This window comes from Uranotaenia lowii, unplaced genomic scaffold (assembly GCF_029784155.1).
Source record: "Uranotaenia lowii strain MFRU-FL unplaced genomic scaffold, ASM2978415v1 HiC_scaffold_13, whole genome shotgun sequence".
Taxonomy (NCBI): Eukaryota; Metazoa; Arthropoda; class Insecta; order Diptera; family Culicidae; genus Uranotaenia; species Uranotaenia lowii.
Window position 1 is genome coordinate 92,729 of NW_026597299.1, and position 26,177 is coordinate 118,905.

Here is a 26,177-nt window from a genome sequence, read left to right on the forward strand (position 1 = left end):
GAACTCATCTCCAGTTCTTTGACACGTTTAAAATGTTTTGTATTCTCAGGGATAGCATTTGGAAAAAAAATCGAATCATAGGGGCCCCCCGAGAAAAATTGCCCGGGGCCCCCCGATGGCTTAATCCGGGCCTGGATAAAAATATTATTTATTGATAAAATTTAGCATAAAAATCATATTTTAATTTTAAATTAATTGGCTTTTAATGCTTCTAGCGCCTCCAGTTTTGTCTGACAGCGTCCTTTTTCCACACTGGTAAATCGTTTTACACATTTAGCAAAACTGTTTCACATAGGGGAAAACTGTGTAGAACGCACTAGTTAATCATTAACACTATTTACAGGGCTAAAAGTCATGTAAGAACCTAATTGAACGTTTACGACGATTCAGGGATTTATATTATATCTTACTAGAAAGAAAAATAACGATAAAAACTGGTTTTTGATGATATTTTTGTTTAAAACTCAACCAGAAAAAGAACACACCGTGAGGTAGAATGCATAACTAAAACTCATTTGTTATTGTTATTTACTCAACTGTCAAACGTATCGAAAATTTCGCATTTCGAAATACACTTTTTTATATCCTTTAGATAAAACGCCTTCAAGTAGGCAACGAAATTCCATTTCTTGGTTGATATCGCAGCAAATATGGCGTCAGAGGATTTTTGCGAATCAAAATTTGATATTTAATATCAGTGCACCTTCGAATCTTGAAAAAGGACGAAATTTGATGTAATTAGGCATTCTTATCGTAATTTGGGAGTCAGGAAATAAAAAGAATGACTTTCGCTTTTATATTCGGTTCATCTCAAAAGTTAACAACATTCTTATTTTGAGCGTAAAACACGTGGTCTGGAGCGCATTCTGCCCCAATTTTGATATGATTGTTTTTAAATAAAATTTGTAAAAATTAAATGAAATATAAAAAAATATTTACAGTCAGCCGAAGGGGCAAAGGATTGGAAAAAAACGAAAAGCTGAAATTTTATTAGTATGTGTAGTCTGGTTTGCCATTAAACCTTAAATGTTAATCATGAAAAATTACAAGTTTCACGTAGATTCACTTTATTCTTCTGTTTCTAAGAATTTAAGTCGTTTTAATGAAATTTTCACCTAAGAAATGATAGAGAGACCGCAACAAAAATGTAGAAAAACATCATACTTAGCCATAAGTTTGCATATTTTTGAAAAATAATGGCATGGGCCATCAAACCCCGCTGGTGCGTCTTGCACAGTTTTCTCCTACTATCAGTGAATATATAGAGCTGTTAAACTGGATTGTGATTTTCACACCACATGCAAGTTCGATTAATCTTTCTGATTGGTCTCATTAAACAGTCCTTCATCAAATTTAGAGAAAGTCTTCGGAATGGATTAATAATAATTTTTTTTCGGATTTCGGATATAAATTAATATTAAGGAAACACATATTCTATCTCTTTCATATTTATTAATTAACTGTTTGATTTGCCTAGATTATGGTGTATCCTTTTGTCCTTTCATTTAGAGTAGAGGGTCATGTGTGTGTTTGTGTGTGTGTGTGTACGTAACACTTGAATAAAATTTCTTCAATATGCAAGTAGACAACAACGGTTTTGTAAACGCGCGAATGTTTCCAGCTTTTTTGTTCCGGGCCTCATAGTTCACACAGCTCTATCATTCTAATCAGTTCCTTCGGTTACCAATCTCGTTTTTTCTTCTTTAGTAAACTTTAAGCTTTCGGCAATGTTTTGATTTTTTTCTAATTTAAGTTCAGATTTTGCTTGGGAATAGGAACAAACCTCGACTTTTGTTAATATTTGGTGTGGGTTTTCATGTTATCATTTCACTCCAAATTTAGGTTAATCTTTGAATACATCGAATGGTGTGGTAAATCGTGTAAATCTATAAGTGAGGAATATATTTATACTTTCTACGTTCTGTGTAGCTGTTTTTGTTTTGGTTAATGATTCAAACAAGTCGTTGTAAAACTTTTTCAGATAAACTTCTGCGGAAAAAAAATGATGAAAAATCAATGTTCAATACCTGTTAACAGTTTGTAACTTAAAAACGTTTCTAGCTATTTTGGTTTATGATAGCTAAAAGCGCATCCATTGATTTTAGAGCTATGAAAACGATCTACATGCGGCTATGTTTTGCTTCGGAAGCAATGTACTTTGACTGGACGAATTGCTTTATTTCTCCCCGTTTTCGGAAAACAGTTGAAGGGAATTTTGCTAAATATGAAAATTTCTGCAAAATTTGTGTCTTTACCGGTCGCTCAGTTTTGTAAATATCTAAAAAAGCTTCATGTTTTTTTACCTCCAGAAATTGTTTTACCCTAACAATACTTGCCTAAGATTCACTGAGAGATTGCATCGAAAATAAAGAGAAAGGACCAGAAACCAAGAAGGTGCGATAGAAGTTGGGGCGAATACATTTCTAGGTTAGGAATAGGGTTAAAATGCTTCTTTATTCAGTAAGCTACTATTTTTTTTTATTTGGTAATGTGCTAAATAAATATTAAAAAGGAACCATTTAAAATATAATAAAGTGACATAAAGTAACAAAATAGTCTGCGAATAATCACATTTTTCCCGTTGCTTGGTTTACTGTGTGTTCAATTGTTTGCTTCCATTCTATTCGTTTGCCTAATATATTTTGATGTAATCTTTTGCGGTAATAATTGTTGAAGAGAATTGGCGTGAACATTTAAAATCTTATCTACGTAAACAGTTGCACTTATGCATTTTTTTCGATCAGTTAGTTAGTTTTGCCATTTTTATTTTTGTTTTTCGATGGTTTCACTTGTAAGCTCGCGCCTTGTCAATGTTGGACCGTTCGGTCTCCGAGAAGCCTAGAATACTCTCGATTGCATTCAGGTGACCCTGGGAATTTTCCTTGTCCGTTAGGAAATAGTAGATGGCGCTCTTCAGGAATTGCAGCGTCACTTCTGGGTCTACCTTATTCTTCGTTTGCTGGGCATCTGACAACCGTTTGTACATCGTCTGAAAGAGAAGAAATGTTTGAGAGCAATCGAAATTAATGGGAAAATGAAGGTTCGATACGAAGCGGAAAAGTGCGTAAGAAAGATTCGAAAGAGTGCTAGGAAATCGGAAATGGGATAGGAAAGCTGATAGAGAAACCTACATATTTCGACGTTGATTGAGAGTCAAAATATCGCATAACGTCATGCATCAGGAATAAAAATATTTAATCCTTAGTCGCTCGCTCGGTTGGATTGAGCTGGTAAAAACATGCATTCAGCGCAAGTCAACAACAATATTTCCTATTTGCTAGACTAAACTAAACTTAAGCTCTGATCATGTGTGCATTGAATATGAAGGTATACTTGAGTCTACGTATGAGTGTCAATTGTATAAACGGTTTTCTAAACACATTCAGTCTGTAACGACCGTATTGGTTGACTGAATTATGTGTTCTACCTTTTGAGCACTCTTACGTAGCTTTTAAAGTCAGTTTACGAAGTCTACCTGAATATCCAAAGCACAATCATAAAAATTAAACTGAACTGTAAATTCAAAGTAAGCTTTCGTAAGTGATAACAGAAAAAATCAAAAAAAAATCGACTAGCAAACTACAAACCTTCCGGGCGCCCAAAAGCCACAGCGAGATAGCTTCCTTGGCGCTCAGTAAAACCTGCGAGGAGCTGCTCTCTGCCTGATAGTTAACATCCTGCGGGGGAGAAGGCATTTGGAAAACGAAAAATGAAACAGCAGTTGATTGGCGATTGATCGTTGGAGGGGTGAAGGGGAAAAAGTTATTGGGGAGACAAAATGACGTTTTATTAGGGAGATAAGAGTTGTTAGAATGGCGAGCTGGGACGCGAAATTTGCCTAAAGGAACGAAGTTTGTTATAACCTAGAAAGTTTTTCCATAAACACGTGTTCAGAGTCTGTTTTTGAAAACTGTTGGAAACTGTTAGAGTGATTGCGTATTTCAATGTCTTAAAAAGTCGTTCAATATCGTGTTTTACAGAAAATTGTATGTATTAAAAAAATATATGCATTTAATGAAATTATTAAGTAAAGAGTGTATTCGAAAAAAATGCAACACTTTGTTTTGTGAATAACTTTTGAATGCATGGATGTAAATTGATGAAATTTTCAGCTAAGTTACCCGGTACGCAATGTTTTCATGTGCAAATTTTTGTGAAGTTCTGTCAAATGATTTTTGAGATAATGTCCAATGAAGAAACTTTTCAACTTTAATTTTTTGCTCGTCACGCACCATCTCTAATGGATACTATGAACAAGCTTTTTTTCAAATCAAGGCTATTTTTGATTACGTTTGCTGTTTCTTGAAGCTTAAGATTCAAAATAACTCAAAATTTTGAATTTTGTCGAAGTTATAATAAATTTAGCCGATTGTCCTTCGGCACAAAAGCATCATATTTGACTTTTTATCACTCTACCACCGTTTTTGCGTAATAGCACGATTCCAGATCCAACATAAACAGAGTAGTTAGCCTCCTTAACTACAAGACATTCAATTTTTCAATTTTTTCTTCTTGTTTATCTCCGGGAAATACAGGCGAGGTTTGTCAAAGAAAAGTTTCTGGTTGGAAACTTGCCAGATGACCGCTAAAGAGTTCGTTTTGCTGTCTATTACGAGATTTTTCAAAATATCTCCCCACCAATAGTCCAAACATTTTGCGCACGATTTGACCACCGTATTTTGTTTATTCTACCGGTGAACAGCTTTCCTACCTTTAAGAAATGAAGTCAAGCCTATTTAATAGCTAACTAGATGAACCGGTCAGAAAAATTTGACTTTTTATCACTTCCTCTATTCATATTTCCGGATTAAGCTTGAAAAAAACCTCTCACATTCCTAAGCGCCGATGTGGTCTAGTGGATAGGCTGGCGCGAGTCTGGTATTGGTACGCCAGGCGTACTGGGTTCGATTCCCGGTATCGGCAAGAAAAACTTTTGTGTTCGAATCCCATAAGCGGGCCGACAGGTAAGATGTGTTTCATTATATAACTGACTATATAATTGGAATGTTCAATCAGTTGCCAGCTGGCCCGGATGCCGGAATACCTGTAAGTAAACTAGCCCACCTGATTGATTCGTTCTTCCAAAATATACCTACATCAACACAACACATTCACTCCATAACAGTTCACACGAAGCCATGGGGTCCGGGTATGGTGTACGCGCTGCATTGGAGATTTGTCGAACCTAATAATCTAAGGAATGCACGTGAACCCATACTTTGGCAGAAACTGCGGTGAATCCGTGCACCCATGGTGGATTACCAACATACATACATACAAAAAAACCTCTCACATTCCCCTCACTTCATGGAATAAATAATCTTCCCTATTATTCAATTTTTAGCTACCTATTAGTTCCTTTAGGACTTATCAACCGATTTACCATCATAACTTTGGTTGAATAGTTGATTTCCACACTTTTTTTTTGTTAAATATTTAAGTAGGTAAACAGATGTAGACATATACAAATTTTGGTGCACACTTGTACTGTGAGACATTTTTATTTTTAAACTATAGTACAATTTGCGCCGGAGGGTCTCAGATTTTTCCCAATTTAAAAAAAAACATAAAGAAATCCAATCGGTTATTTCACTTCTATTTTTTAACGCACAATTTAACTATAACTCGGGTTGAATAATCAAATTTACAATACTAAAAAAAACTTTATTTAACAACGAGTAAAATTAATAAAAAACCATCAAAATGTGTAAAAGTAACGTCTGAATCATAGAGCAATATGTCAAAGTAGTTCGTGTGCATTTTTTACACACAAGACATCAATCTTATCCATTCGCTCTTTTAAGAAGTTTAGAAAAAAAGGTGTATTATTGTTTTTGAAATTCTCATAATTACTTATGTCAATGAACTTTGATGTGATCTGACAACCTGTTCGATCTGTCTCAACTCCTAGGCTACATCAGCCTTGTTTAGAAATTTAAGTCAAAATGGGATGATGATAAGCTGATGGTATTGACGAATTTGGATAACCCTGGTTCAGAATGTTGAACTTCGTGTCTAACTTATTGCGGATTGGTATATCTTAGGAATCAAAAGAATTAATTTAATTGTAAATTTATTTGTTAATTTTTTTTTGTAAATTTTGAAGATACTTTTCAACAAGACAAAAGGTTCATTTAACCTGAGTCACCGTTATCAGGTCTAGGTGTATAAATTTGTTCCTAAAGCTTATTTTTGTATCGGCCTTCAAACTGTTAAATTCAGATAGAAATGGAAATTTAAGATGTTTTTTTATTGTCATGGGACATTCTTGAATCAAGATTGATTTTTTTTAAAATATGAAGCGAGACTCGAAATTGAATCATTTAATATGTGTTCCCAGATTTGAGATATTCAATTATAAACATTAGATTCCGAGTTTGAAATATTTTGTGTTTCGAAGTTTAGAATCAAAATCCGGGATTTTGAACGGTCGAACTTGAATAACATAATCACATCACAAGTTCTGAAGCAGGCCTTGAACAAAAACGAATAAAAATGGGCTTTGTTTCTTATAATCAAAGAGAAGGTTTTAAATCAGGGTTTTGTTTAAATTTAGTTTCTTTTTTAAATAGGTTGAGTGCTCCTACTTTGGATCTAGAGCCTAATTTAGTCCTAAAATACCGAAAATAGTAAATAATTCATTTTGCTAGCATAAGATAAAAATACTCCTATGCACACAATCAACTCTTATTCCTCCTGAATCCTACAATACCACTTTTTGCCATAACATGTTTTTTCTGGTAAATTTTCAACGTTTTTTTAAATGTACATTCTCATCAGTATTAAATCAGCGCGATTTGAGAAGTTATAGTCAATAAGAAAAAATCATGTTTTTTCTGTCCAAGCCAAAATCTAAAGGAAAATTACTTTCACTGTGTAGAATATGAACCATAATCTAGGCTTGCCAGATACTTTCAGAAAAAAGCGGGACATTTCACGAAAAAAAGCGGGACACAGCGGAAAAAAGCGGGACTTTTAAGAAAAATTAAAAAAAAAGCTTAATTTTGTAACCATACTTATACGATTACCATCAGCCGAAGTTGTTCATAGAAAGAACACTAAAGTTTTTTTTTAACGCAGATTGATTTTGCACAATTTTTTTCACATTACATTTAAATATTTACAGTGTTTCTGCCGTATGAACCGTTTTTCGGTACTTGCGTTATTTGAGAGAAAATATTTCAAGACGTACACGTGAACGGCGGATTTGATACCCCGTTAAAAACCATTGTGTATTTGTTATAAAAATTAGTTTGTTTGATAATTTGTTCAAAAGTTTATCTCTATAATTCTATAATTTATAAGTATCTGGAGGCAACTTTAACATTATTATTTTTTCATACATTGGCTTACGTGCTGCAAGAACACTTAACTGAATCAGAACCTTACTGTAATGCTAAAAGTTTTAGATTTACTCTGTATTGTCTTATATAAGTTATAAATGCTGCTTATTTTGAGAAAAAAGTTGATTTGAATGATTTTCTGTTTATCATAGAATTCAGATTGAGACTAAAGTTTTGTTTTATCCGGTGTCAGTCAGTTAACTTTGTAAAAGTTTTCCAAAAAAAAGCGGGACATTTTGAGGAAAAAGCGGGACAGCGGGACAGCGGGACATTCAACAAAAAAGCGGGACATGTCCCGCTTTTGCGGGACGGATGGCAACCCTACCATAATCCCTTTTTTCCCTAAAATAAATGAAAATAAATGGAAAACCCAGAAAATATGTTATGGGTCCAAATAAAGGAGATCTTTGACTTTGATGTTCCATTTTAGACCTGACGCCACAAAAACTTTGTTTCAACACCAAAAAATCAACGAAGGTGTGAATTTTTAATCGGGACATAATTCTAAACCAGTATTGAACAGTTAACATTTTTTGTCAGCTTAACGCAAATAAACTGCAAGTATGTAAACACAAAAAAGTATTAGACATTGTTCTGCTGATATAGCTGACGAGAAGTGAAAGTGTTTGAGATATTCACAACAGAAATTGAAGTGTCCTTAATCGTTAAAAAGCTGCAATTTTTTTATGATAATATTTGATTGAAGATTACATTTTTAATTTTTAATGAATTTGAATATTTATTTTAGAGAAATCATACTTTTGATAGAAATTTTAGTTTTAGGTACAATTATTTAAAGGTACCAGTTCAGTACCAAAATAGGAACAGTAGGTTCAAAGATGGAAATTTTTATCATCCATTTCTTTGCAAATTTAAATTTGCAATAAAGGCGATACCTATGTTGAAATTTCTCATTAAAACTTGCAAATAAGATCATGAACTACACATAAATTTCCTGAAAGATATAAATCTCTCGTCCATTTATAAGAAAAACATGATTATTTGAAAACCACCGCTTAAAGGGTCCAAAGTAGGGCAACTTACCTTATAAGATTTCATTAAATGGCTTCAAACGAACACAACAATAAGTTTTCGTTGTTTTTAAACCTTACTATTCAATTCATACGAGTTCTCTTCATATTTCTGTGTTTCTAAACCTGTTTTAAAGGTCTTGAATATTTCAATCCCTTTTAGCTAGAATTATCAGTCATTTGATATCGTAATTAATTTTGGTTCCTGTATTGGCATTGCCGAACCTGATTCTTAGGATACTTTCTATCGATCCTAAGCTACAGCTTCAAGCTCTATTTTTAATAAATAAATAATTTATTGAAATGATAAAATTCCAGTGTCCGAAAAAAATCTTATGATTGCAATCCTATTTTGAACCTTGCTACAAAAAACAATAAATTTAAAGATCCAATTTATTTGAGGTTATCTGATTAGAAATCCTAATGCAGCAGTTACCAATTGAATTCTGGCTTTGTTATTTGTTGGGAAATCTTTGATAACGCGAAGAGTGGATTAAATAAATTAGGTTAAAGGGGGTTAAATAAAATTTTCAGTATGTTATGGAAATTTTCGAAAATTTTTTAAATATCCGAAGGATTACAAGAGCAAAAAACAAAATGAGGAAGATGAGAGTTTTATCATCTTTAGTATTCTTGGTTTTATCGAATCTCGATTTAAAGCATGGATCACTACAAATCTGGACGCACTATTTATTTTACCATAGTGCTCCTAGTTGTCGGATCTGGAATGTTTTGACAGCACTTTGTAGAGGAATGTTTCTTCTAGCAGTGCTGAAAATTTCATTACGATTCGTTTTGTTTCAAAAAAGTTACACGTGATGGAAGCCGCGAGATGAAAATAAATTTTGAACACCCACGTCAAAAACCCGACGTGGTCGGGTTCAAAAATTGCGAAATCGTTAAAAATTGTCAAATCAACCGTGTGTAGCGTTCTCAAACGTTTCCGTGAGATGCGTACTATAGATCGGCAGGTTCATACCAAGCGCTATAGTGGACCTAAGAATCAGAAACTGCATTTGAAGGTGTTGAGAACGATCAAGCAAAACACAGGGTAGTCGGACTATGACATTGCCAAGAAATTCAACGCCGACCGGTGCACCGTCAGCAGAATTCGTCTACGCGAAGGAATACGATCCTATCGGACCAGTAAGCAACCAAACCGGACATTGAAGCAGGATTTAGTAGCCAAAGGACGTGCCCGCAAGTTATACAAGAAGATTCCAACGAAGTTCGACGGATGCATCCTCATGGATGACGAAACGTACGTGAAGATGGATTTTGGGCAGCTTTCTGGCCAAAAATTATGTAAAGCCACTGCAGTGGTGCACTGCACTGGTCATGGTGATGTCCCCGGCAACTTCAAATTCGTTTTTGCTGTTAAGTGTGCAAGAAAGTGTTTGATCTGGCAAGGTTTTTGCAGCTGCGGACGAAAAATTCCGGTTTTTGTGAAAAACAAGACCATGGACTCCGAAATTTACAAGGAGGAATGCCTGAAAAACTTTTTTTTTCGTACATTAGATCTCACAAAGGACTAGTTAAGTTTTCGCTAGATTTGGCAAGCTGCCACTACAGCTAGGAGGTTCTACAGTGGTATTGGGCCAACGGTTGGATTTTGTCGAAAAGGACATCAACCCACCCAACTGCCCTCAATTCCGCCCTATCGAAAAGTTTTGGGCAATTGTCAAGCAGAAGATGAAGAAGAATGGTAGGACGACTCGGGAAGCAACAGAGATGAAGAGATTGTGGAACAAAATGGCCGCCGAGGACAGCGAATAGGGTGTTCAAACTAAAATGAGTGATATTCAACCAAAAGTTCGAAAATTCATCAAAACAACATCGGAATAATTTTTTTACTATTTTTCCTTTAAAGTGCAATAAAAACCCTACATTTCAAGTACAAAACATTTTTATTTCGATGACATAGCTCCGAGATAGACCCGTTTTAATGCGACCAGATTTGTAGTGATCCATGCTTTATAAGTTTTGTGCAATGATGTAGTATGCAATTTTGTTGCATACAAGCTTTCGTGCGATTTATTCCAATTTATTAGTTTTTTGCATTATTTCTTATTATCCCCCTCGTGCTGTTCCAACTCCGAGTGACAAAAGAAGGATTTGAAATTTGTTCCGGACTTATTTGAATATCAAATCAACTCTCTGGAGCCACCTTAAGTTTTCAAAAATTTCAAACTATCCGGCTTAACTAATCATTTTGTCACGAGAACTTTCCAAACGTAATGATCTCTTCTTATTTCCAATCGATCTCGACCAAATTTATTGTTTTTGAAACCTTTTTATGCACCGGTATGTAATTTTCTAAGACAATAATCTACAGTGGTCAATTGTTTTTAACCCGTTATTGTCGTAATGATTTGGACAAACTTACTTTTAAAGTTACAGCTGTACATAGTACAGCTATAGCTATTATCTATTAAGCATTTCAGGATTTTCGTGGCACGTATAAAAGCCGGCATTTTTTTTTTTCAAATAACCTGGTAAGATTGGAGTTTGATTTAAATTTTTTTCAAATATACGCTGAGCAATATTCAGGCAGGTATTTTTAAGCAAAAATTCAAGAAGAAAGAGAGGAAGTATTTCAAACATTTTTTACATCGAAGCACCTCAGCATCTTTCAAATCGTATTCCGGAGAAACTCGAACGGAAAATTTATTGGACATCCAATAAAAAAAATAAATAAAATCACTTCATTTGATTTTTGTTTATTAAATTTTGCATAAAAATGTGAGTAAAATGTGAGTTTTATGCTCATTTAAACAAATCAAAGCATTTCGACACCATATCCAAGCAACTAAACCTGACCGGACTTTTTTCACAGTTTCTATTAATTATCTGGGCAATGCTAAGCTATGATGAATTGAGAAAAAAAAGCATTCAGTACATCTGAAAATTGATGCTAGGAGTGATGAAATGCATGTTTTTGTTTTTTTTTTTTCTAATTTTTAAACTCTCTACTGTATAGAGTCAATGGTACAATAATTCATACAATACCTACTGAGCTCGTATGTAGAAGAGCGTTAAAATCTTAAAAGAAAATTAAAAAGTGGTAAAGAAACCGTTCTTTGATTCTATCATCTGTTAGAACTATGACAGCTACAATAGAAATGAAAAATCTTTATAAAAGTAATGTAAAGTTTACATCAATTTACATATTTTTAAAATGTTAAAAAACTGATTTTGTTACGATTTTCACTAGGAAGCTGTTTAAAGCTTTTGTAAATAAAATTTTTATCGATTTTCTTTCGATTTTTATTCGACCTTCAACTTATAATCAGATTTTGAATTCATAAGTTTGAAAGTTTTACACTAGAGTGTCCAATTTCGGGATTTCCCGGGGAATCATAAAATTTTGGAAATCACCTAATTCCGGAAAACGCTGGAAATCCCGGGAATTGCTATTGCTTTATAATTGTTAATTGACTATAATTTTAATGGCATGTGCGGCGGAATGAAAACTAGAGAGAATTTATTTTATAGAAATTTGAAAGAAAGGTGGATAGACAGGCATTAGTGCGCCAATAGGAGAAAGCTTGATAGGTGTTGAAATTTTAGGCTAGAGGGCATGTTGATGAAAAGCTCCCATGAATTGCTCCCGCCTTTGCTCTGCACTAGCTAACTATACATGAGAAACTCAGAAAGAGAATTCCCATGTATAGCGAGCCCAGTGGTTTGAGAGCGTGTTTTTACGCACACTTCAAACGAGCAAAAACGTAGCAACCCATGGGCCTACTGAGCTTTCCTTATGCGAGAACAGTTCTAGCGACGTTGCCATTTTTTGTTAATTGAATTTTCTGGGCATTCAAATAGTTTGGAATGTTTTACAGAACTAGGGGAGATGAGGGCATAACGAGCACCCGAGGCATAATGAGAACTACGCTTTTCTACGAAAGTGTGTATTTTCTTAAATAAATTTTCATGAGGATTTGTTTCGTACTTCCCATAGTATTAATTTTTCACAAAAAAAGGAATCTCCTTATCATCTTTACAGAGATATTTAAAAAAAACTAGCTTGGTTCTCAAGTTACGAAAATATTATAATTTTTGAGCACCACGAAATAAGCTCTTATGATCTTAAAATAACCTTGATCTATAATGTACGCACTGCAACATGATGTACACATTGTTTCTCAATTTTTACCATCAAAAATTTTTTGATTTTTCACTTTTATCAATTTTAAAACACGTTTTTACTTAAATTTGTTGACTAGGGGCATATAGAGCACCATATTATCGAGGCATTATGAGCATTTTCTGCCGTAGAATCTAGCAGCGAATTAAAATTGATTTATAGCGCCACACCTTGACTAGTTTTCATCCGACAATTTAGCCTATTGGTAAGGTGTCGGAGAGGTAATCAAAAGACTAGAGTTAGATTTCTGTTCGAGGTGATTTTTTTCCATTCACAATTCATGATCGATTTTTTTATTGTTACATTATACGGCTAGTAGCATCATCCTCCGAACAAAGCACTTAATGTATGAGCGTGCGTGAGTTGTTTGTATTCTACAAACAGACCTAGATTATTTTGTTATTGCTTTGTTTGATGAATCTACGACTTACCTGACTTCATCGAATTGAATTCGCTGCTAGATTCCCCGGCAAAAACGCACATCTTGCTCTGATTAATGGTGCTCATACTGCCTCAGGGGGGGTTCTCATTATGCCTCCACAGTGGCTGGTTTTCAGCTTTTTGCAAAATTTTTTAAAATGCATTTTTTAACGTTTTCATCTAGTTTTTCACGTTTCAGCCCGTTAGGGAATAGGCTTTTCAAGTGTCTGAACACGAAACAATAATGTAACCTCCATATTATAGCTATTTTCTATGGTTAAATAACCGTTTTCCTTAAGGTGGCCATTATGCCCCCATCTCCCCTACTATGTAGAGAATAGATGAAATAAAGGAATGTATTAAAATAAACGAAAACTGTTGATTAAAATATCACAGATAAAATAAGTCACAAAAAAACATATAATTGAGTTTCAAATTAAATCGTGCAATGAGAATGAGCAAGAATATTTCGGAGAGCACGAACAAGAGCACTGCTGAGTGCGTCAGTTGATTCGCGACCATTAAAAAGAACGGATGCTTGATTCTAAGTAGTTTAAAGCGTAAACGATAACGAGTTCACCGGCGGATTCGACATACTACTAAGAAAAAAAATTAAAAATACCATATTAAAGATAATTTTTCGTATGCAGTAGAGTTTAAAAAAACCTTTGGTGAAACTTGCACAAAAAAAATCGTTTTGAACGCATAAATAATACCTTTTACAACACGATTTGTTTATTTTGTTTGTTTTGGCATTTAAGTGTAGAAATCCGCGCAAAATACAGTTTTTTTTCAATGAAATCAACCGTGTCGAACCGTACTTTTGTCAAATTTTGTATTAAATATCCGGACAAACCCGGATCAAACCCTGGCGATCTGGCAACCTTATTGAATATGGCTTATTCCATATTGTCCTACGATGCTGCTAGAGAAACTAAAGTGCTGAAATTCTGAAGATTAACAGACCTTTTGAAAGAAATCTTTAATGTTATGAATATTTTGGAAATATCGAAACAAAGACGTTTAATCGCTTGGCGCACGGTATCTTCCCAAATAAACGCACGTCAATCAATTATTTTTCCATCATTTTTTTTTTTTGGATCGCCAGATTTTCCGATTCCCAGGAACGTTAAAATGGCCAGGAATGGACACTTTATTTTCCACCCATCGCCACCGCCCTGAGCTAAGACAAAATTTATTATATCCCAAGCAACCAAAAGTCGCGTTTTTACTTAAAGATGGAACTCCTTTGGCCAAAAAAATGTTATACGGGAGCTTCTTGTCACGTAAAAGTTAGTCAGGATCTTTCATCGCCTATTGAAAGGTTAAAATATCGATAACGGAACTTCCAAGCGCTTTTATTGCAACTTCTTTCAAGAAGGTCGAAAACGTTCGCTAAACCTATTTGGGAATTCTAAGCGACGTGTTAAAAATGTCTGTTAATCTTTTTTGTCATGGTATTTTTTTTTTGTATCAGTACTGATATTTACAACGGAATTCAACGCAAAAAGGAAAACTCGTCGAAGGTTGAAATATGTAACATGTGATAAGAATTTTTCGGATTTTCCTTATCAATGTTAAGATATTCGAATAAATTTCTGATAGTGAAAACTTTGGTTATTATTTATTATCGACCAACCCATTCAATAATCAAGTTTAAATGCTAATTATGACAATATTACAGTGGCAATGAACTATTGCTGTATTGGTGAAGAGGCTTGTGAGTTTCATTGCTATCTAGAGAGCAGCGGTTCAATTCTCTAAGCGGAAGCAGCTTTTGAAATCAAAACTATATAATTAAAATTAAAATCGATAAGATAGACAATGATAGACCGGCAACCTAGCAATCGTTCATCAGGTTGTCAGCGCAATCTGTCAACCGGATTTTTTTTCAGTGCGTAGAAATTTTTTGACATTCTCTTAGAGGCTGAATAGCATTCTCTTCAGCCACTTAATCGAACTGCAAAGTAGCTTTAAGATTTTAAATTTTGGGATTACTAGCATTCTCTTCAGACAGATACGAGAGCTAATTAAGCTTCTATGCACCCTTTTTAAGGGAATTCTAGTTGCTTGGGATACCTATTTGTAAATATTAGGTAATATAACTTCAAACTCCAATAATAATTCAAGATACAATTTCTGGAACAATCAATAATCCTTGGAAACAATCCGATTGCCTCAAAGGGTACTACTGAATTCCGTAAAAACTATGAAAACAGTAAAATTTGAAATATTAGAAAACGTTTTAATTTTCAAAGGAATCTCATTCCAAGTCTTTAAAAGAAGCTAGATATTTGGGTCAGAATTTGAATCTCGTTGAAAGTTTAATACAAATCAACAGGCTTTAAACTTTCCGACGGTGTTAATAGTTGTGTTCCGGTAAATTTGTTGCAAATTTTTTTTTTAAATACACCAACGAAGAAAAGAATTTTAATATGACCTCACCGCTTCCCTGATCTTTTGAAAAGGCCCCCAAAATCCAAACTATTGATAAGAATGCCCTCTGAAAGCATCGTATTTTTTTGAGTGGCAACGGAAGTATTAGAAAAAAAATCACGATCGAATTTTGAAAACGGACCATATACATTGGGGCTTACGAAATTTAATATCGTTTTGCTGGCTAGCTTCTTTAGCCTCGCAATTTTTGTTCGGATGAGCTGCTATTGGGCTTCAGATCTCATCGATACTCATATTTTTTCCCAGAAGCATTTTCTGGAGTGAGGACGTACGAGTGAAATTTTGTAAGTCACGTCACTCGAGTCGCAGAATAAGCCCCAATGGGAATGTTGGCCCAAAAAACAGACCTTACCCAAGTTTTACCTCGATTTGACGTGATTTAGGGGTGCTTGATGAGCTCCAAGTTTCGATTTTTTTACCCTAAAAAATCGCCAGAGGGCAGCCGAAGGAAATCGGGAAAATCTAAATAGAAATCAGTAGTAAATTTGGAATAGAGAGAATGCGCCAAATGTAAACACACTGAGTTTTTAGTTGGGTGAAGAAGCACGTTTGAAGGCCTACATTTTGATTGCAAGTTATTTAAAGGCGCATTCGCCGTATTCTAAATTCGATACACAAATGTTGTTGGCAAATGACTTAAAAATGAAAAAAAACGTCAAAATCTGGTGTTATCACGAAAAAAATTCCCATAAATGGACTTCCTGGGACTCAAACAATCCAAAAAAAACCGCGGGTATTCCGATAAATGTTCCCAAATACAATTTCTGACCGAGAAATTGTTTTCGAGATGATTACCAGATCTCGACGTATTTTTCATTTTAATTCATTTGGCATCAAAATTAAAATTTCGACTTTTCCGATTTTATTCGGTCCCCTAAAGCGATTTTTGAAATTTTAGACGTCCCAGAAAGTAGTCTTTTGACCAAATTTTTTTTTTCGAGATATTATGAGATTTCAACATCTTATGCATTTTTAAGTCATTTTGCATTAAATTTCAAATCTTGATTCTCAGTGAGCATAAAAAATCCCAACTTTGTACGCTTTGAGGAACCCCTAAATCAAGTCCGATTGAGCGAGTTAGGTCAGTATTTTGGGCCAATTTACGAAATTTGTATAATCGGTTTTCGAAATTCTACAAGACTCATTTAGCTGCCACACCAGTATTTACTAATTAACATTTAAAGATTAGGTAGTTGGGGTTATTTTTTCTGTACAGTGACTCGAATTAAAATCAGCTTTTCCTTTAGAGTTTTTTTTGAGAATGTCACTAGCGAAGGTATCTTACATGGATAGAGTATCAACTATGCTACAAGTAGCACACACAGAAAAAATAGTTTGAAATTCAGACTAAAGGTACAGGACTGTTTCCCAAACTCCTCATAGTTCGACAAGTTGTTGATTTTGTACACATTCACTAACGTCTGCTCCCACAAAACGGCTGAATGAAAACCGAAACACCTACCCGTATGTTCTCCAATTCCTCCTGGGTAACCTGCAGCTGCTGCATCAACACCGGAACCGAAACTCGACTGGGCGATTGACGTGCCAAGTCCATGACCCGATCCGCTTGCTGCTGCCGCTCCACTTCCTGACCCTTGGTGTACATGTGCAGATACATCTTGTTCGCTTTGCCTTCCTGTTCCTGGAGCTGGGCGTGGAGTTCCTCGAGCTGTTTCTCCAACTCTCGGATACGTTCCTTGGCCTGGAAGAGGGATTTCAACAATTTAGTGTGATTACTACCTTTTGTGCATTGGGTACATACCATCTCGTGGTCAGGGACCAAATCACAGTATCTGCTATTGGACTCGGCCAGTTTCTGAAGCAGCGCCTCGATGCGGTCGTTGTTGGACATGCGGATTTCCTGTTCGTCCGATTGATGCTGCTTGATCAGTTCCTCGATACGGGTTTCGTACATTTCCACCAAACGTTTTCGCTCGGCATCGATGTCGTCGTCACTGCCGCAAGCACGATCCTGCGTGTGTACGTACGAGTCCTTAGAGTGGATCGACGAGGTAGTGATGTCCTCGAAGTGACCCGAATCGGCAAACGAGCTTTGCATTTCCGACGTGGACATCTTGTCCATGAACTGCACCTGGTGGATGCCATGGTTGTGGAGATGGTGCCGAGGGCTAGCCTTCACGATACCGTCATCCGTTTGATCGACAATTGGCGATACACCTTGCGAACTTGGTGTATTCGCATCGTTGGTAGTGTTTTCTCGCACCGTTACGGCATCGCTGGAGTTCGATCGTTCCTCCGGGGAACTGAGCGATGCCTTGAAGAGCCGCAGCTCCACAACCTCTTTGGTAAGTCTTAAAATTTCACTATCACGTTGCTCGAGATCTACGCGACATTGGCTCAGCAGCTCCTTCAGTCGTCGAATCTGACGCTGAGCTCGCTGAGTCGGTGTCAAGTAGCTATCGCCTGTTTGTCCGGCATGACTCGAGCAGTGTACTACGTATTTCATCTTACGTCCACTAAAGGTGGTTCCGTTGCGGGCCACGTATGGATGATCGCACGACATTCCGCTAGCCACCGAACTGCTGTAGCTGTGCAGCGAGTCCAGATCGTCATCCAAGTAGCTGGTGACCGGTGATTCCGGTGAAACCGGGGGCGTTTTCGGGCTGAGAGCGCTCTTGTGGGGGCACAGCTGGCCGGCAGACTCACTGGGAGTGTGGGGTCTACGGGGTGATCGTTGAGCGCTGCTACTGCAACTGGCACTATGTCCAGCGCTGATCAGATTCAAAGACTGTGGAAATGAGAAAGGAGAAACGTCTTTAGTTATTTGTAAATTTTGTTGTTGAAAAAACGTTTTAGAAGATGGAGTATGAAATTAAAACATTATTAAATATATACATAAAGGGTGATACGGTCAAAATTTGGTCAATATCAACTTGACGTATTTCTTTCAATTTTGCATTTAAAAAACTTGAACACTCCTCATTTTGAAGGTGTGTGTGGGTGTGTAGAATGTTGCTCCTATTTTGATTTTGGAATTCACTCTTCAGTTGTCAAAATGCCGTCCAAGCAATAAGAGCAGCATATCAAAATTTTGCTCGCGCATCGCGAAAATCCGAGCTACTCGCACGCAAAGCTGTCAAAATCGCTAAAAGTGGCCAAATCAACCGTTACAAATGTAATTAAAGTGTTTGGGGAACGTTTGTCGACAGCCAGGAAGTCTGAATCGGGGGGAAATCGAAAACCGGAAGCCGCTGAGACGACAAAGAGAGTTGCCGGTAGTTTCAAGCGAAATCCTAACCTCTCTCTCCGAGATGCCGCAAATAAGCTAAGTGTATCGTCTACAACCGTGCATCGAGCCAAAAAACGAGCCGGACTATCGACTTACAAGAAGGTAGTGACTCCAAATCGCGATGATAAACAAAATACGACGGCCAAAGCGCGATCCCGGAGGCTGTACACGACGATGCTGATGAAGTTTGACTGCGTGGTAATAGACGACGAAACCTACGTCAAAGCCGACTACAAGCAGCTTCCGGGATAGATTGAGTCGTATCACACATAATCGATGGTTCTCTTAGCTTTGAATTGATTCAGCTCTGATAATTCAATATTAAATTTTCAAATCGAAGGAAAGAGCTTTAAAATTTATTACAAAAAACAGGGATTAAAAACACTTTTGTTCAAATGTTTTAATAACGGATTTATAATCTTAATATTAAAATTAACTCCACAATTCATTCGATTGCTCAACTAAGATTTCTTAAGTATTGACATAATCATGATAGCTGTTGTAAAATTTGTGATAAATAATTGATATTAATTTATATTTATTATCAGATTAAACGATTACAACAATGCGATTGGTTAAACGTAAAAATGACCAGGAAACACAAACATGGCAGTTAATTATTGCCAAAAATTCGAGGCAATTAGTTCGATATATTTCCGTCGTGCAGCTTAGTTAGGTAAACGCCCCGCTTTCAATTGGGAATCTGGGGCTCAAAAGTAGAAATGTACTTGTTTTTAACAATTAGAAAAATCTAGAACAATAAAAAACAATTAAAAGAATCTCACATTAACAAAAGAAAAAATGAAAAGGTAAATGATGAAGTTTCCAATGATGAATGTGGAAATATCTGAAAATCCAAATATACAGTTAATTTGGTAGAGTATTTGGAGTTGCATAGAACTGGGCCAGCCTAAGCAGCTAGCAAAACTTTATGGAACTGTACAACAGTAAACAATCTAAGATTTTATCATCTGAAAATATTTTAATTTGATTTTTGTTTTCCTGCATACCCTCATGAAGCTGACATTCTATTAGCGTTGAACTCTATTCCTATTTATTATTTGTAAGAGTAAGAATTGTACTCTTATATAAAATATAAAAATATAATTTCATGTGAATATTTTAATACCTGATCTATAACTAATAATTCGTGTATGTTTCCTTAGGAGTGGAAAAAACAATAAAGAGAACATAAGATAATAGTTTATCTAAGATGTAATTCAATTTTATTTGATAATTGGTAACATTTAATTGACAGTTAAATGAAATTTGTTTTCAGTCTTAATATTTCAGATTTGAAACACATAACTTCTAATTTGTATTTTTCTTGAGATACGAGAGCTTGAAGTTTATAAATTTTGAAACGAAATGTGAGTTGAGATCAAGAATGAATAGACCCGAATTCGAAGTTAGAATATTCATTTCTAATTACATCTTTATTGGTAATAAATACTGAAAGGCCAAAGTTCCTATTAGGTACTTTTTGGAAGGCCAATGATCTGTTGATCCATAAAACATGTTAGAAATTTCTTGAAATGTTATTGTAAATCACATATTTAATTTACGGCAATGTTCTTGCTTTCTTCTATCTGAGCGAATAAAAAAGATAATGTAAAATAAAGGCAATGCAACCTTATTCAATTATTAGATTTTATTTTCATGTTTCATTTCATTGAAATTCAAATTAAAATGAAGCTCAGAAGTTGAAGCTAATATATAATTCATAACTATTTTCTCGTTGTATAATTATAAATATGGGGGCAACAAGAAGAGACAATTTGTCGCAAAAAAAAGATTCCTCTACATTCAATTACTTAGTTTAATCTTCAGAAGAATGATTGAAATTTGTCCCGAAATTTTTTTTCGACCTTGGGCACAATCATGGGCACAAATTCTTCACAATCATTCCGAAAATGTAAAAAAACAATACAATGTTCAGTAGACCGCTGCAGCTTTGTATGGAAATTTCAAATTCTTAAATTTTTACGCCTCCCATAACTTTTTTTGGTTGTTTTTGCTGCCAGAAATAGCAATAAAAATTTTGGAAGCGATCCATTCAGTCCTGAATTAGCGCAACGAGTTTTAATTTTGTATGGAAATTTGTATGGGAAAACAAAATTTTTCATTCAAAAATCGCCAGAGATGTACTGAGAGTTCCAAAAAATTTCACTTTGGATGAAAAATATTCCTTGATTCTTGCAGTACTATTCATGTGAACAAAGCAAAAACCTAACTTATACCCCAGAAAAGTTATTCGATGTTATAAAAAAATATTTTTCAAAATATTTTTTTTTAAATTTTTGCGTTTTTTTCTGCTTATTTGCAAGCTGTGTAACCGTAGGATGGAAATAGAAAATCTCAAAAAACTGTTTTGCATTGCCGGGGAATTTATTAATTTATATAACCTTTGCAAAAATATTTCATGCTATCATTAATAGCTCGAGCAAGCAAAATCCGCAATTTTAAATACTTTTCAATGGATTCAAATTTTTAAATTTTGATATGGTTATAACTTTTTCCATGAAATTCTTAGCTGCTTGTCATGTTAGCAAAAAATGAAGCTTAAGAATAGTCAAAACCAAAAATGAAAGACCGACTTTATTTCAAGCTCATTTGAATTTTATGGATAATTTAATGTGCAAAAATTTCATCTTCCATACAAAATTGAAACGCATTGCGCTAACTCAGGAATCAATCAAATCATCTCAAATTTTATACTGATGCTTGGTGACCCAAAAGGCATCGAAAAAACATATGAGAGCAAAAAGTCATTTTTTGCAGCGGTCTAATGTTCAGCTTCATAATTTTGATTCATAATTGGGAGTTTAGATTAAAATTTTAAATTTATAATTAATTATTTTCGGAATTGCAGCCGGTAAAATAAGATATTGAAAATTCAAAGTCCCTTATTTAAATATCGCAATTGGGTTTTCTACTAACTTAAAAGAATTATAAAGAAATCTGATTCAAATTTGAATTAAGATTTAGAATTTGAATTGATATACAGAATTCCGATTTCAACAGAACAAAAATTAAGGACCATCTACAGAATATTTTTCATGGAGAAGAAAGTTATGTTCCTTCAGGAGAAACATTTTTTTTTCTCGGAATTGGCCGGAACAAATGTGAAATTCTTCTTTTATCACTCTCAGTAGAAACGTCTCCATAGCACAAAGTTTAAAGAAAAAAAATCGAGATATTTTAGTGAATTTTAAAAGTATGATTGTTTATTAAATTTCTCATTTTGCACAATTTGATTTTGAAATTTTTAAGCTTGAAATTCTACTAATACTTTATTAGTAAAATTTCTGATGAAATACTTTTATTCATGCCTCCCTTCTGGTTTGCCAGAAAGATCGAATGAGAGGAAGAAGAATTTTAAAATTTATTCCGGGCTTAATTTGCCTCAAATTCCATGTTTCCTACTTTAGATCAGTAAAACTGCAGATTTCATTAATTAAAAAACTTAAAATTTGATAACACGATTAGAAGGGTAGAGCAGGGATGCCAGGTGGTTTTGTCAAAAATCAGGACACTTTGAAAAAAAAAATCTGGATTTTTCAGAACACCACTTATTTTGCTTAAATTGCATTAATATGAAGACGTAATAATGGTACTGTAGACGCCTTAATTTATGCAATAAAGGCAAAAAATAAATTGCCTTTCCTGCAGTTAATACGAAAATAAAACACGCTTCAAACACTTATCACGCTGACAGGACACTTGGAATAAAAATTCGACTATTTTCTGGCTAATTTTTAATGTTAAATTTTGCAGGTTCACAATACCGGCGGTAGGTGGCGAACCTACCATTTTTTCGATGCAAATGCCCTGTTGGAAAAATGTACCTGTTTAGGCCGATTTTATCGTAGGAATCGCCTATTTTTTTGAAAGTTGGGTGGCACTTTCTAACCGACCATTATTCAGAAATCAGAACAATTCAGGACAATTCAAAAAATCAGGAAGGTATCTCTCAAAACCAGGACACCTTACACTTCTGGGGTAGAAGTAAAAGAAATTTGAAAAAATCGTAAACTAGGACAACTTTAATAACATAAATAGTTGCTAGCAAAATTTTCAGAGGCCCAGGTACAATTAAATGTTTAACTAAAAACACGATACCATGTGTCGGGCTAACTTTGAACTGATGTCAAGCCCAGTCTCTGTCATTACATTGTTTGAGACAAATGTTTGATGCTTTAAAACATTCAAAGAATTAAAAAATCGATTAAAATCATTTTTTTTGGTTTTTTTTATGTTAACGTTTTGTGCCACTAGCGCTTATATTTATTCGAAAAAGCATGGTATGCATGATTTTGACAGCTTGGCCTAGAGTTTGATACTCTATACCGCCTAAAAAAGCCTGGTGATACTGTTTATAATTATGGGATAAAAAAATGTTCAAATTTTCAATGAAATTTGAACTACGAAAAGGGGCCGTCGTTCAGTCTAATGGCTAGCGTGTTTGACTTGTTGGTTGGTTTGGATTTTGAAAGTCTGTAAAATCTGTGCACTCTGAGCTAAAATCAGTGCAAAATCTGTGTTCGACCAATATCTGGACGAAGGATCAAAAGTCTGGCGACCCGTGTTCCAAGTCTGGTTAAAATAGCGATGGCGAATAGAATAAGAGGAATTACAAAACCAAACAAAATTAGAGTTTTATGGAACTTTTTAGGTTTATCCATTATTCTTGTTGTATTTTTTTAAATTAACCGCTTTAAATTCCAGATCGTTTTTTCGTACGATCTACTTTTGAAAAAACTTATTGAATACGCCCTTTTTTAAAAAAAATCCGAACAATATCACAAAATGACAATAATTCAAATAAAAAAAACTCATAGGAAGAAAACACACAAAGTAGAAAAATTAAACTTTCACGTGAAGTCAATGATTTCCTTCCAAGTGCTTCTGCATTTCATCAGCAGAAGTGTTTGTAAAGCAGCGATTCGCTCCCAACTTCGACCAGCTGACATTTCTGTCTGGGTTGATATTTTTGCATGAAATTTTCACAAAATCTATTTAGGTTTTCTTCCCAGCTAAAACTCCACAAAATTTGAAGACTGTACTATGACGAGAAAAAAGATACAGTTATTATCGTGAAAAAGGGAATTTTTTTATTGCTTCACAAAATTTGCTGTATTTTTGACAATTTGTATTGAAAATACTTGAAATATGGCCAAAAGATTTAAAAATGTGTGATTTAGTAACTGGCCGAATTTCATCAAAATCGATGAACGCGATCAAAAATTGGACCGGATTGAAAATAAGGTTCATTATTGTCCCACAGGCGATTTCATTCTTTTTCTGTCAAGTGGTTTGAAAATCATTGACAAAATTTTCGGGCAGAATCGAGAAAAATGAAGAAAATGTTCATTGGGAGTTTCAATGAAAAAAATGACATGTTAAATTGTTTAAAAAGTTTTAGAGGATAGTAAGCTAAAATTTGAATAAAAGTGATGATGATAAATTCCATAAACTGAAGGGAATATCAGAGGTTTTTTCAAGCTCAATCCAGAAATATGAATAGAGGAAGTGATAAAATAAAGTCATTTTTTCTGACTGGTTCGTCTAGCTGACTTAAAAATAGGCCTGATTTCATTTCTACAAGGTATTAAAGCAGCACACCGGTAAAAAAAAACAAAACAAAATACGGTGGTCAAATCGTGCGCAAAACATTTGGACTTCTTGTGGGGAAATATTTTTAACAATTTTGTAATGGACAGCAAAACGCAATCTTTAGTAGTCACCGGGCAGGATTCCAACCAGAAACTTTTTGTAACCAATTCTCGACTGTAATTCCCAGAGATAAACAAGGAAAAAAATGAAAAATTTAATGTCTAGTACTTGATAAGGCTAACGCAAACTGCAAGTTACTGGGTCTTTCATAACGATTGACACGATGAGTGGCTAAAAATACAAAGAAGACTGCCTCCAAATGCGTCCGTTTTCTCTGAAAAGTTCTCCAATAGGAACAAAGTTTATACTCTGTTTAAGTTGGATCTGGAATCGTGTCATTACGCAAAAACGGTGGTGGAGTGATAAAAAGTCAAATATGTTGTTTTTGTCCCGAAGGAGGACAATTGGCTAAATTTGTTTTAACTTGGATCAAATTCAAAATGTGGAGTTATTCATTTTCGAAGCTTCGGGAAATAGAAAAAGTAATCAAAAATAGCCTTGATTTGAAAAAAAAGGTGATTTAAAGTATGCATTATAAATGGCGCCAAAAATAAATTGTCCAAAAATTAAAGTCGAAAAATTTCTTCATTGGACGCTATCTCAAAAACCCACTTGACAGAACGTCACAAAAATTTGCACATGTAAACATTACATTATCAGGTAACTTTCAATTTCATCAATTTACATGCATGCAATCAAAAGTTATTCACTAAACAAAGTTTTGCATTTTTTTTGAATACACTCCTTACTATCAAACAGATATTAATGTTCGGTATTGACTCGGTACTCAAAATTGGATCTAATACTCACCTAGAACAAAACTCAAAAAATCGGAAACAAAATTCAATAAATCTAAAACTGTTAACCTTTTTTTTCAAGGCTAAAGAAAAAATTAAAATTTGAGTTCTTCCAAAGATCGATTTAAGATCGATAAATCCTAGGGTGAGTGCTTGCAGTTACGTTATTCTTAACCCATTTTCCCAAACAACCGTTTACATACCTTCATTTTGATCGATTTTCTCCATAGTCCTGGGACCAAAAACTTCCTGGTTGGAAACCCCTTGAACCCCCTAAGTACTGGTAATACTGGGTCCTCAAGCGGCTGGTCAACCAATACGCGCAGAGCTGAATTACTCAGTTACAGAAAAACTTCCGGAAGCAGAAGTCGTACGAGTAACGAAGATGTTGTTAATACGTTGGGACAGCAAAGGACTTTCGACTGCGAATAGGAAGTTTGGTTGTTTAAACTGTTCCTATGTTTTGCGTTCGAAAGTGGGAGAGGTTTGTTCTGTTTAATTTTTTTTTCTTGGCTTTTAAAAAGGGTTTGCGTTTTTTTAACTTTCACTGATTGCACTTGTTACTATCACTTTTGCAAATGTGGTTTCCTTTCTATATGTATAACTAATGCAAACACCTTCCCGAAAAGCGTCTATTGGGTTAAATGAGTGGAATTAGATGATTGTATGGAGCAAGTGGTTAGTTTGTGGTTTTGGATTAGACTGTAATTCACTCTTTATTGCGCCAACCTCTGCCGCTCGATTTGCCACCAACGCGTTTGATATTTTTTTGTGTGTATCTTGATTAGCTTCTGACAGGTTCCAATCGATTGGAATGTTTTCTTCTTCACTGCTTTAGACTCAGCGATCACATACAGTGGCCAAGTGTGCTCAATAATATGTGTTAGCACCCCGCCTCGAAAAGGATAAAATCGATTTTGTGTTTCAGTTTATTTCGTTTGCTAGTCGTTTGATTGGTAAACGTGTATATATCACTCAACTCAAATCAACGGAGTATTGCCACTTAACGGAAATAGTGCACTTATCGGTTGTATAAAAAAAAAATGTTGAAATTCC

At 34.8% G+C, this 26,177-nt stretch overlaps 1 protein-coding gene across 2 annotated transcripts in view; it reads right to left on the minus strand.

Moving 5' to 3' along the window:
• Positions 1-1,432: 1,432 nt before the first annotated feature.
• The window catches only part of LOC129759249 (protein quick-to-court-like), a 62,219-nt gene continuing 37,474 nt past the window's right edge, over positions 1,433-26,177 (minus strand). The window contains exons 3-6 of one of the 2 annotated variants that reach the window (XM_055756652.1): positions 17,161-18,147; positions 16,861-17,100; positions 3,588-3,677; positions 1,433-2,989 (exon numbers count right to left, since the gene is read on the minus strand). In XM_055756652.1, coding sequence (XP_055612627.1) covers positions 2,786-2,989; positions 3,588-3,677; positions 16,861-17,100; positions 17,161-18,147 — 1,521 coding nt within the window. In that variant the 3' untranslated portion in view covers positions 1,433-2,785. The remainder of the gene's footprint in view (positions 2,990-3,587; positions 3,678-16,860; positions 17,101-17,160; positions 18,148-26,177) is intronic. The other variant, XM_055756653.1, reaches the window with a different exon arrangement.